The sequence below is a fragment of the Geospiza fortis genome, unplaced genomic scaffold (genome assembly GCF_000277835.1).
Source record: "Geospiza fortis unplaced genomic scaffold, GeoFor_1.0 scaffold138, whole genome shotgun sequence".
In the NCBI taxonomy this organism is placed as follows: domain Eukaryota; kingdom Metazoa; phylum Chordata; class Aves; order Passeriformes; family Thraupidae; genus Geospiza; species Geospiza fortis.
The window spans coordinates 6,797,707-6,808,675 of record NW_005054307.1 but is presented as its reverse complement, the minus strand read 5'-3'; the positions used below and the strand labels follow the sequence as shown (position 1 = coordinate 6,808,675).

The 10,969-nt window shown below is 37.8% G+C and overlaps 2 protein-coding genes across 2 annotated transcripts in view; one reads left to right on the top strand and one right to left on the bottom strand.

The window, feature by feature from the left end:
* The window catches only part of HEPACAM2 (HEPACAM family member 2), a 20,280-nt gene extending 11,752 nt beyond the window's left edge, over positions 1 to 8,528 (bottom strand). The window contains exons 1-3 of the mRNA XM_005418575.1: positions 8,430 to 8,528; positions 2,716 to 3,066; positions 1,364 to 1,648 (exon numbers count right to left, since the gene is read on the bottom strand). Of these exons, the coding sequence (XP_005418632.1) occupies positions 1,364 to 1,648; positions 2,716 to 3,066; positions 8,430 to 8,499 (706 nt within the window). The 5' untranslated portion in view covers positions 8,500 to 8,528. The remainder of the gene's footprint in view (positions 1 to 1,363; positions 1,649 to 2,715; positions 3,067 to 8,429) is intronic.
* A 1,851-nt stretch (positions 8,529 to 10,379) lies between these two features.
* VPS50 (VPS50 subunit of EARP/GARPII complex) overlaps positions 10,380 to 10,969 on the top strand; it is a 79,490-nt gene continuing 78,900 nt past the window's right edge. Inside the window, exons 1-2 of the mRNA XM_014312102.2 lie at positions 10,380 to 10,476; positions 10,775 to 10,842. Of these exons, the coding sequence (XP_014167577.1) occupies positions 10,380 to 10,476; positions 10,775 to 10,842 (165 nt within the window). The remainder of the gene's footprint in view (positions 10,477 to 10,774; positions 10,843 to 10,969) is intronic.

Sequence of the window (10,969 nt, the reverse complement as noted above, 5' to 3'; positions counted from 1 at the left end):
AGCACCAGCCCTTGGCTGGACAGGAATTCAGTTCCAGTCCTTGCAGTGTCCCTTCCAGACTGGGCCATGGGGTAAACTGGCTATATCTGAATAGAACTGGTGGCAAAGTAGGTCCTGGCCTTTCAAATTTCAGCTCTCCTCTGAGAAGGATAATTTGACCCCTGAGGACATGAGGATTAGAGCATGGCAGATGACATACGTGTAGCATGTGCTATTTGAAAACTGAGGATGCACTGGAAATTCCTGACATGAACCAAAATGAGAAGGCTCTAAGTTTTATTGTATAATTGTTGAACGGTGATTAAATAAATCTTTTGTTTCCTCCAACACAATTAGTTTCTCAGGTGCCTTCATTTCCAGTCAAAATACCTGGCTACCTTATGGTTTATTCTTCTGTCAAAAATGGTCTTTATGCAACTCTTCTTGCTCCCTCATGTTTCCCATTTGATGTGGAATGCAATAACTTTCAGCTCTAATTTTGCTAAGCCTGACTGAGGTCTCTGTGTCTCTTCTCCATTCCTTTCTTTCTTTCCAGTTCAAGATCAGCGTTCTGGGATCTGCAGGGACAGCATGAAGTATTGCACATGTGGTATTATCTTCTGTGTGCCATTAGCATTTCCTTTGTTTCCTGGTTGGAAATACATTTCCCACTCCCCTAGAATTAAATATGTCTTTCTCATGCCTGAATCATGCTGTCAGTTCATAGATATCTTGTGGCAGCTCAATCACCTAGGGTCACTGCCTTGATTATTTTCTAATCAATCTCGATCTTATCAGCAGAAGTTCATGTTTTTTATTCTCTGAAAGGGCATGCCCATTTAGTTTTTTACTAGCAAATCTCATCCCAGCTCTATTACTCTGTCAAAGTCATTCAGTTCTCCTATTTAATGTTGTAAATTAACTTCATTGACATACTCCCTATCTTCTTTCTGGTGCCTTTAATGGAAGTACTAAAAAAGACTGGACTTGAAATGATCTTGAGGAAACCCACTAATACCAATTCTTCAGCCTGGCACTTCCTGTGCTTAGCTTTTTGATACTATTTGGTGTCTTCATTTATAACAATATTTTCATGTATAATCATCTCATTATTTTTTTCCTTTGAGTCACATCTGAAGAAATCTGTGGAAATTTTGAAGCTTCCATTTGAATTCTGCAGTTGAGACTGATCTTTACAACTACACAGGGCTAAATAATTTTATGATCCTGTCTTATGTTAGAGCTATTACAAACAAGCTCATTTTGAATGCAAGCTCACATACAATGTTGACTCCATTGTTTTCTGCCTGTTTTCATATTTGGAGGCACTCCTTCCAGCAAAATCATCCATACAAAGATAATAATGAATATTTCATATACTCACAATATATGGTTGGTGCAATTATCTCACTTTCCATTGCACTGACAGGGTTAGATACTAGACAGCTGTAATTCCCAATGTCTTCTTTTACTGCAGGAACAATTAGAAGTGTAGCATTGTTTGATGAAAATATATAATTAGGGCCAGCATGAAGACGCTTCCCATTTTTCATCCACTGGTAAGCTACCCTTGTACCTCTATCCACAATACATTTTAGGGTAATATTCCCTACATACTCCACTACTCCTGAGGATGGTTCAGTATGTACAGTTGGCTTTGTGACTGGAACTGTAAAATAAAGAGATATGAAGAGTTGTTAAAGTGTCAAGCCATTATATTACAATCTTCATGGTCAAGGTGATTCAAATAGCAATCATCATTCTCTCTGGAAATTGCTAATATTTTAAATTTTATCTCTTAAATGCACTTAAAGGTTAAAAAAGAAGGCCATATTCTCAGCGGGTGACTGTAAGAATTGTTATGGGACATAAATAAAACCAGACTGTTTATATCACTGGTAATAGGATAAAGGCTTCAGTCATGTGTACCATGGCCTCTTGCCTCATATACAAGTCACTGAGTCCACAGAAATGAAAAGAGCACAAAGTATGACACGGCCCATCGTGTGTGAGCTCTCAGCATGACTGCCCACAGCTTTGCCCACACTGGGCACCCCTGAAATCTGGGCAACCTGTCATGAGGATGTCTGCAGATTGGGATGGGTTTGGGAGTTAAATGGCAGCTACAACTTTGTCACCTCAAGATGCCGTTCATCTCATTCCTCCCAACCCTGAACCCTTCAGTTACAGGATTCCCTCTGTATAATCCAGAAATTACAGAAGTCTCTTGTCATCCTTTTAGATAATTCTTTTCCATGTTTTTTTAAGTCTCCAATACAAAGAGCAGAGTCTAAAGAGGGAAATTTAGTAAACTTATGAATTCAGATCTGGACATCTTTTCTTCTTTTACAGACTATAGCCACCAGCAAAAGTCAATGGCTCCTCTGTTACAGGAGGTAAAGTTGTTCAGGGAAAAAGACTATTTGAAATTCAATGCATCCTCGTGATAGCACAGCAGAAATTTATGAAATCTTATTTTTTGTCTAATGTCTAATATGATCTTAAATGTTTCTATGCCTCTTCAGTTTTTTACTTATGATATAGAAACCTCAATCAATACATTGATTTTCTTTGTATTCCCTCCAGTAGCAGTAGAAAAAAACATAGCTTACTTGTATGCATTTATTCATGTATGGTTTCATTGAGACTCCATTGCAACTGGATACTAAAAACCAGGACTTCAAAACTTTTGTAATTTTATTTTCAAAATGAAGATACTATCTTTTACTAACTTACCATCAACAGCTACTTGAATCTTTTGACTTGCAGCTATGGTCCCATTTCCACGGACATTGACTTTTACAATGTAATTGCCCTCATCACTGAGATGCAATGGGTTAATCCTCAAAGACGCATTCGGTGGCATAAGGGTAAACTTGTGCTGGTATTCCAAGTCTGGAACTACTCTTTGATTTACAGAGCCAAGCAAGTATTTTGGATTACTTTGTGACCTCTCAAAAAGCCAAATTATCTGGATTTCAGAAGCTGTAGCATTGAAATTGTAGTCAACAGAAAGATGAAGTGGTTGCCCCTCAATACCATGGATGGTATGAGATGGTACTGTCAATTTTAAGGCAGAACAAATACCTGCATAAAAATGAAAGAATAAATGAATAAACAAACCCAAACCACAAATGGAAACCTCAGAAAACTCAAATGAGAAATTCTCACAGTGAAAAAACTCTCTAGGCTAAAACTTACATTTTTATGCCTGGTTATAATTCAGATTTTAAATACGAAAGGGGCAAGAGCTCATTGACCTCAGTGAAGCTGCATCTAACTACAGAGCTCTAGCCTCATATTGCACAAAAAGCCAAAGGAAGGATCTTTTACTGATGAAAGTCTGAGAAAAATGAGATAACGTATATTTACCTTAATGTATAAAATATATTCCCTTTAAAATATTTCGTATTTCTAGGTCTTACACTGTCTAACAGTCTTGGATTGTAAACTCAGTTTTTATGACTTTTTCTGGGTTGGTTTGGCTGCAGAGGGGCTTCTTAGATACCCTACCAGTTATACTAAGAAACTGACTGAAAATCTGACAAGCAGCACTTTCATGAATTCTGACTAAAACTATATATGATTATTATTGCTGACTGCTCTGTACTTGGAAGACTAAATTCAAGAAACAATATAAAGCTTGCAAAATTCAAGTATTCCAGCCTTAGGAAATTGCCAGAATTAAGCCCTGCTGTTGATATGCACAAAAGTGAAATTTGCAGCCACATGATTAATTCTGTTTTCCAAGAATTTTGTCTCTATCACAGTGCAAAAAGGCCACTCCTTGATTAATCACTGTCATTCCCATACATTTTTTAAAATAATTTTTCCTTGTGCTGGCCTAAGACATATTTATAGAACACTATTAAAGCTTTAGTCTTGGAACTAAGTGATTGATTTTCACATAAACTTCCATGGCACTCATGAGAACAGCAATGATGTAAAGAATTGACATTAATGAACGGACCTCACAACACCATTTTAACTGATAGGACTTTAGAAATGAAGAATTTAAGCCCAGAGAAAATTAACAGCAAAAATACAGGCTCATTTTGGATGAACAATTTGAAATATAAAGGATACAATTGTTCAAAATACATATAAAAACATTTTGGTATGTTCAAGATGCAACTCTAATTGACTCTAGTTGCAGGTTTGATTGCTCAGATTTGTGACTGCAAGTGGTAAAAAAAGCCTAGGAAAAAAGCAACCTCTTATAAGCAAGAAATGTAAAAACTGTGATGTAAGTAATCCATGTGCTACTGTGTAAGAACACACTGGAGATTGAGAATGCACTGCCCTGACTAACATGCAACACTTCTACCATGCACCATCTATCCTTTTCCTGCTAATGATCATTTTTGGTTGGACTTGATGATCCTTGATGTCCCTCAAACCTGAGATTCTGTGATTCTTGGCAGGCTTCCAAATACCTATAATGAAATGTAACTTCCCAGCTGATGTACATGGAATGTACATCATTTCTACCTGGAAAGAGCTGGGTGGGTAGGGAAGGGCAGAAGGAGCAATGTATGAAAAATATGTGACTGTGCTCACTAATATAATACAGAGTTAACTTTGTTTTTTACATTTCCTACTTTCATCTCATTATTCTTTATGACAGAAATTGTTAAAGGTTCATTTATGTCTAATTTCCTAGGTTACGTACAGAAAAAAAAATCATTTCAGCAGTATAATGTGATATCTGTACATGTCCTTTGGGTTAGAATCATCAAATTTCAGTGCACAGTTGTTTGCCATGAGGTAATGGCAAAGCAAACTTGTTGGGGATGAGGGTGGGGACACAAAAAGGGAGTGGTGGTTACAGATGCAGCAGTAATGCCAGTAATTAATGTCAGAGGTACTCTGGAGTGTGAGCGGACTGGCTCATGGGTAGCCAGCGGTGCTGTACAGAATCTACCCCAAAAAAGTAATTTTGTGGCTGGCTTCCCTTTTCATAAAGCTGAGCAATATTACACTCAGCTAAAGATAGCTTACAGCATTTCTGAGGGCATGGCAGGGAAGCCAAAGGAAAACACTGCAGAATACTAACGGGGAAATATACAAAAAGACAGTGAAATCCTTTGACAGAAAGCCTGGCAAGCCCCCATTAATGGGGCTAAGGAGGAAGCAGACAGAGGTGCATGGGCTGCATGGACTTTAATTTGCAAAGGACTGGCTGGGGCTCAGCTGAGATAGAAGGAGCACAGGGTAAAAAAAAGAGGAAGAGTGCAGAAAAAATTAGAATGGCTTAAGTGGAGGATACATAGGACGGAGGTGTTTACATGCTTAACTTTCTAGATGAAAAACCTTAACCAGATGATGCACATCAAATTGAAACCTGCTCCTCTACCCCTTTCTAACAGTATTTGTAGCCTGCTATTCTTGCAATTTTCTAACACTGCACAACTCTTCAAGGCTTGCTAGACTCTGGTTAACAGGACACATGAAGTATTTTGTTGGTCATTCTAACACTTCTCTGATGTTAATATACTCCCTGACAACATTACACTGCAAATCAGATTTAAACTGCTGTTGTCCACTTGAAAAAGAGAGAAAGATAGTAACTCCTCAGTAGAATCCTTCATGAAATATTTAATGCTAGAGATCTATTTCATATAACCTACCAATTATATAACCACCCATTTCAATTTTTAGATCAACTGGAATAAAGTCAAACACATCTCTCAAACACAGAGAGATCTGTAATTAAAAGATCTGTCCATATACTTACTCATTCTTTATGTATGATGCTGTTCAATTTTTGGGTTTATTTAGCTGTCAATAGGTGATTGTGCTGTTGGACAACACGCCAGTAAAAGAAGCAGTACAATCATAAAATATAGAAAACAAATAATATTTCTCACAGATCTGTTCATGCAAAAACTTAGCATAACCTAAGCAGGTCTTGTGAGCACCAGGATAACTGGGACCACCAGTATGGAAGGTGACAGCATAATAGAGTAATGAAAACAGAATCAGGGCTAGAAAATGTACTTTTGTAGCAGCTAAAACCTGTTGGAATAAAACCTGCAAATTAACTTTGTTCCACCTGATTTACAAAATTTGCTCTGTGTAGTGTCTTGGAAAGACATTTTGATCTGCAATTAAGGAAATTCTTTTAGCTGGGACTGGAGGTGGTGAGGGCAGAAACCCCATTTTCCCCTCAGCTCCTTCAGGAGTGGCTTTGGATAACTCCAGTTCTTGTTGCTCTCTCTGGCTCTGCTGGGGTGATTTTGTGGAGTGCCAACATCCCACAGGAGCTTCCCCACGGCTGGTAGGGCAAGGGAGAAGGCAGGCTGATACTGGGGCAAGTTATTAGATAATGGTGTTCTGTCAATGGCACTATTTTACAGTGACGGAAATATTCCAGTCTTAGCAGAGATCATGTCTTCTGCAGTCTGGAATATTCTTTATTGAGAGGGCTATCCTCTTCATCAAAAGTGTTGTCAGGCATTAGAATGGGACACCCAGGGAAGTGGAAGAGTCATCTCCCTGGGGATACTTCAAAGATGCAGACACGGCACCCAGGAACATGCTTTAATGGAGGAATTTGCAGTTTTAGGTTTATGGCTGGACTTGATGCTCTTTAGGGTCTTCCCCAACCTAAAGGGTTCTATGATTCACTTGTATTAGACTAATTTTGATTTTTAATTTAAACTGGGGACTGTTATGACTAATTCTTGAATTAAAGTTAATATTAAATTCATATTTTTCAGGCCCAAATTCCATAAAATTCAAGCCTATCCCTATTGCTTTACAAATATAATACACTTTTTTCCCTAAGATGATGAAATTCCAAGACCTAACTTTTGTATGATGATTGTAAGGGCTGTACCATAACGACCTCCATTTGAGGCTCAGTGATCTGTGCTGTGCTTCCATTTCACATTGCTATCATCAGTATTAGCAAGCACAACAGAACTGCTGTTGACATAAAACAAGGGCTGCAGTTTTAGTTTAAATAAAAAACTATGACATAACTTTTGAGTTTATGGCATAAACTGAAACCTGCTTAGCGAGATTTTGGCATTCTCTGAATTTAACATGCACATCTCCTTGTCAAAGTGAGTTTGGATTCTCAACTGCTTTTCACCAGTGTTCATTTAGCTCTTCAGCTCTCCTGAACTTCGTGCAAAATGCCCAGGAAAGCTGTAATTTCAACGGAAAATTTGGGAATATTCTTCCCTAAATTAGGATTTTTCCCCAAGAAAAAGTTCCACTGAGATTTGTTACAGGATTTAATTTCATTTACTGTGGTCAGTACCTTCAGTGGTCTTTGTGTCATGTCTCCAATGCACCTGATTTCACCATGATATGAACTATGGGCAGCACATTTCCTTTGCTAGAAAATGTGTATATCTGGGTAAGGATGTAAGACTTCATGGTGAATAAACCTGTACTCTAAGCACTCTGTTTGCATGACAATAACTCTCGTAGATTTTAATGAAAAATATCCAATAACGTGGTAAAGCAGATAAAGCATGAAAGCACTACTTTTTATCAACCAAATATTTTTCATTTTTAAAGAAGAGATCCAATAATTGTCATATAAAACATCAATCATTATGAAGCCAAAAGTCTTGAAGAAGTATTGAGCTCAAAATCAAGGAAACTAGGTGAGTCTATAATAAGCTAGAACTGTGAGGTTCACAAAGCATATAAAAGTTATTCCTATACATGAAGGATTAGAGGATGCACTTAATTTATAATATTATGTACTTCCTCAGTTGACATTTACAAAAACAATTAAATATAGAAAAAGGTAATTACAGTAGTTTGTAGAAATAAGCTTATCTAACATTTGATCACAGGATATTTCTGTCAAAGTACATAGAACATCTATTTTTTATCCATTGCATGGATAACAAATGCACACTTACAAAAACTGCACCCAGACACCAAACAAACACACTATTAATGGGGAGATATTCTTCAGCTGACTAAAAGCTTAATTTAGTTTCAATACCAATCACATTTAGATGTTACATATAAATGAATTAATAATAAAGAAGTGAAAAATAATGTTTCAGTGCTGTCTCAGTAAATTTTTAAACAAGTGTGTAACAGCTTCTGTATAATCTTTGGTTTAGAACCTGTCCAGCCTTACTTGTTAAAAAGAACACACAATGTATATGTTACTCAATAAAATGTTATAGTATGTATTTAATCAATACCGATGTTTTACATGTAGATTAGGTGTATTAATCAATGCCAAGTTTTACATAGAGATTATGTACAGCACTCATTTTTGTTCAGCTGCTAAAACTTTAGCTTCGCTCATAAAACAAAGTGCCACTATCTGAGGCAAAGCTTTTAGGCTACCTTCCTGAAATGAAACATCTGACAATACAACAGAAACATCTTTAAATTTATAAAGATACATCTAATAGAACCAATTCACATTTCCACAATGACAATCAAATATAATTCATACTGTATCTTACCTACAAGCAGAAAATATATTTTGCACTGTAAGTCCCAAAAGAAGTTGGCTAAAGGGCTCCATGAAAGCATCCTGTCCCACACAAATGCCACCCTCTCAGCACTAAGCCAGGGCTTGGACCTGCAGCTGCTGGTTTATTTGCTAGGGAAATCAGCAATGAGTTAACAGGTCCTATCCTGTCCCCTGCCTTAGGTGATTTGAATATGTGTATACAAAGAACAAAGGGAGTGGAGCACCTGTTAGATGAGGACCCATCTTCATTGCCTCTGACTTTATCATAACCCTTCCCCAGCGGTCACAGCAAATATGACACAGAATGTAATAAATGGGGCACACAATACAAAGTACATTTAATTAATAGAAGTAAGTAAACGCACCAGGTGAACAGGTTATACAGTGATTAACTTCCTTTAGTTATAGTTTCATAAAAAATACTGTGATGCTACATGCTTATTTCAAACTAAAATTAGTATTCAGAATATTTTTTCAGAACTTTTTAAATGACAGCCTCTCATTTTCTGTTACAAAAACCCCCCTGTTGAACAGCTGTTAAAAAGCCTTTCTAATTTTTTTCTTAGCCCTTTCAAGCCCATAACTCTTCTGCATTTTTTTCCTTAACATAAGTATAACTCAGCAAAGAATAAACTCCCTTTGTCTAAACAACATGTGATGTCAAGTGCCTATGACACATCTTTGAAATGAAAATCCTATGGCTAGAGTGGACAGCTTATTACAGTTGTTAACTGCTGATTATTGTTTCTTCTCCATTAACTTACATCAGTTTAAATTAACATTAATGTAGGGTTTGGATTTTGTCCAAAGCTGTCACTCATCATACAAATCAGCAGCAAACTGGACAAACCCTCCCAGAGCTGTGCAGTAACAGTTTGCAACAGCAAATACTAGCAGTGACAGAGATGGTTTATCCATACAAAACCACACAATATTTTTCACTAAACAGCACTTAGCCAGACTATTATGGACTAACAAACATTAGGCTAGACTGCATTCCACTTTGTGCAGGAGCAACTGGTAGGAAGGAATTGCCTCCCCCTCACTGTGTGCTAGGAGCAGGGGTCCAGCAAGGTGCTAAGCCCCCATCAGAAGGGATAAGCACTCAATTTTTACCTTAGTTAAAGACAGGTTAAAACACCCAGGTGCTTCCAGGTCCAATATAAGAAATACAAGGGTTATTCCAGGTTAATAAAGCAGAAGTACAGTGATCCCACCAGAAATAATATCACCACCTGACATATGTCAGGAGATGAAGAGGGTATTTGACATATTCCCAAAAGCTTTCCATTATCCTGTCCACCTGAATGTTGTTGTTTGGAAGCTGCTTAATCCACCTAACTGTAGGCTTGATATATCAAATTGCAACCTTTTATAAAACCCAGGTTAGAAATTATCATCTACTTGACTTCACCATGTAACAAAATATTGGTCATAGATTCCAACTGAGTTCTAACTGAAATAATGGGATGTTTAGTACTGGAATAAAACTTGTGTTGGCACTTTAAATACCCCATATGGGCAAAAAATAGTAATAATAAAAAAGAAACAGATAAGCACAGTTATGTTTTTCAATTGTGTCCTGTCATTTCCAGCATTTTAATATATTCTTGATGTTAACATACTGCAAGTTTTTACACAAACTCACACAAATGTCATGCATGTGAAAAATTGATTTTCTTTCCAGTAGCTTGCGCCAGTTGTTAAATGGCATTTAGACTTAATACAAATCAAACACCCCTCCTTTTGAATAGAAGCAACTACATTAAAGCAACACTATTTGCAGCGCCAACAATCTGCAAATTTTAATTATTTTATTAATTAGAAGTAACTTTGTTATGTGCTAAAGTTGTTAGAGGTTTTCCACGAAACAATTACACGATATTCTCAATGGTAGCCAGAAGTAGCGAGGTCCTGCCAAGGGAAGCAGGGAGGGACCATGGCTGCTGTCCCTCCCTTTGTCAGTGTGTGGTTTCAAAGGCACCTGCTCCTACCTGCCCTACCCTGCAACAACCCAGCAGCAGCTGCGGCGCTGGGTAACAGCAGGATCAGGAAACACACGGAGCTGACCTACGTGCCCTGGAGAAGGAAAAAACCCTTTTTCCTACAGGCACAACCATGCCACAGTCCATGCGCAGGTGGCCTCACCCTCGAACGCTGCCTCGACTGTAGGATAAATTCTTTCTTTTCTTGTGCTGATATAAATTAGATTTTAAAAGCTATCTGGTGGGTTTTGGTGTGTGTGTGTTTTTTAAAATTGCTATCAATACAACTAAATAAGAATGATACAAGCCTCTTTTGCCGACGCAAACTACATCCATCACCCGTGATCAGGCCAGACGCGCTCTGTGCCTAACGCTCGAAAGAACCCGAGACAACCAGGAAATTCTCCTCGTCTACGTGTACGCTCTAGCTTGTCTCCATACACAGAAATGCGTTTTATCTCCAGACATAAGCACGTCCGAATGTACACAGCCGAGCCTCAACACTCAGACTCCACAGCCCGCCCTGCCGCCCGCGCTGCCGGGA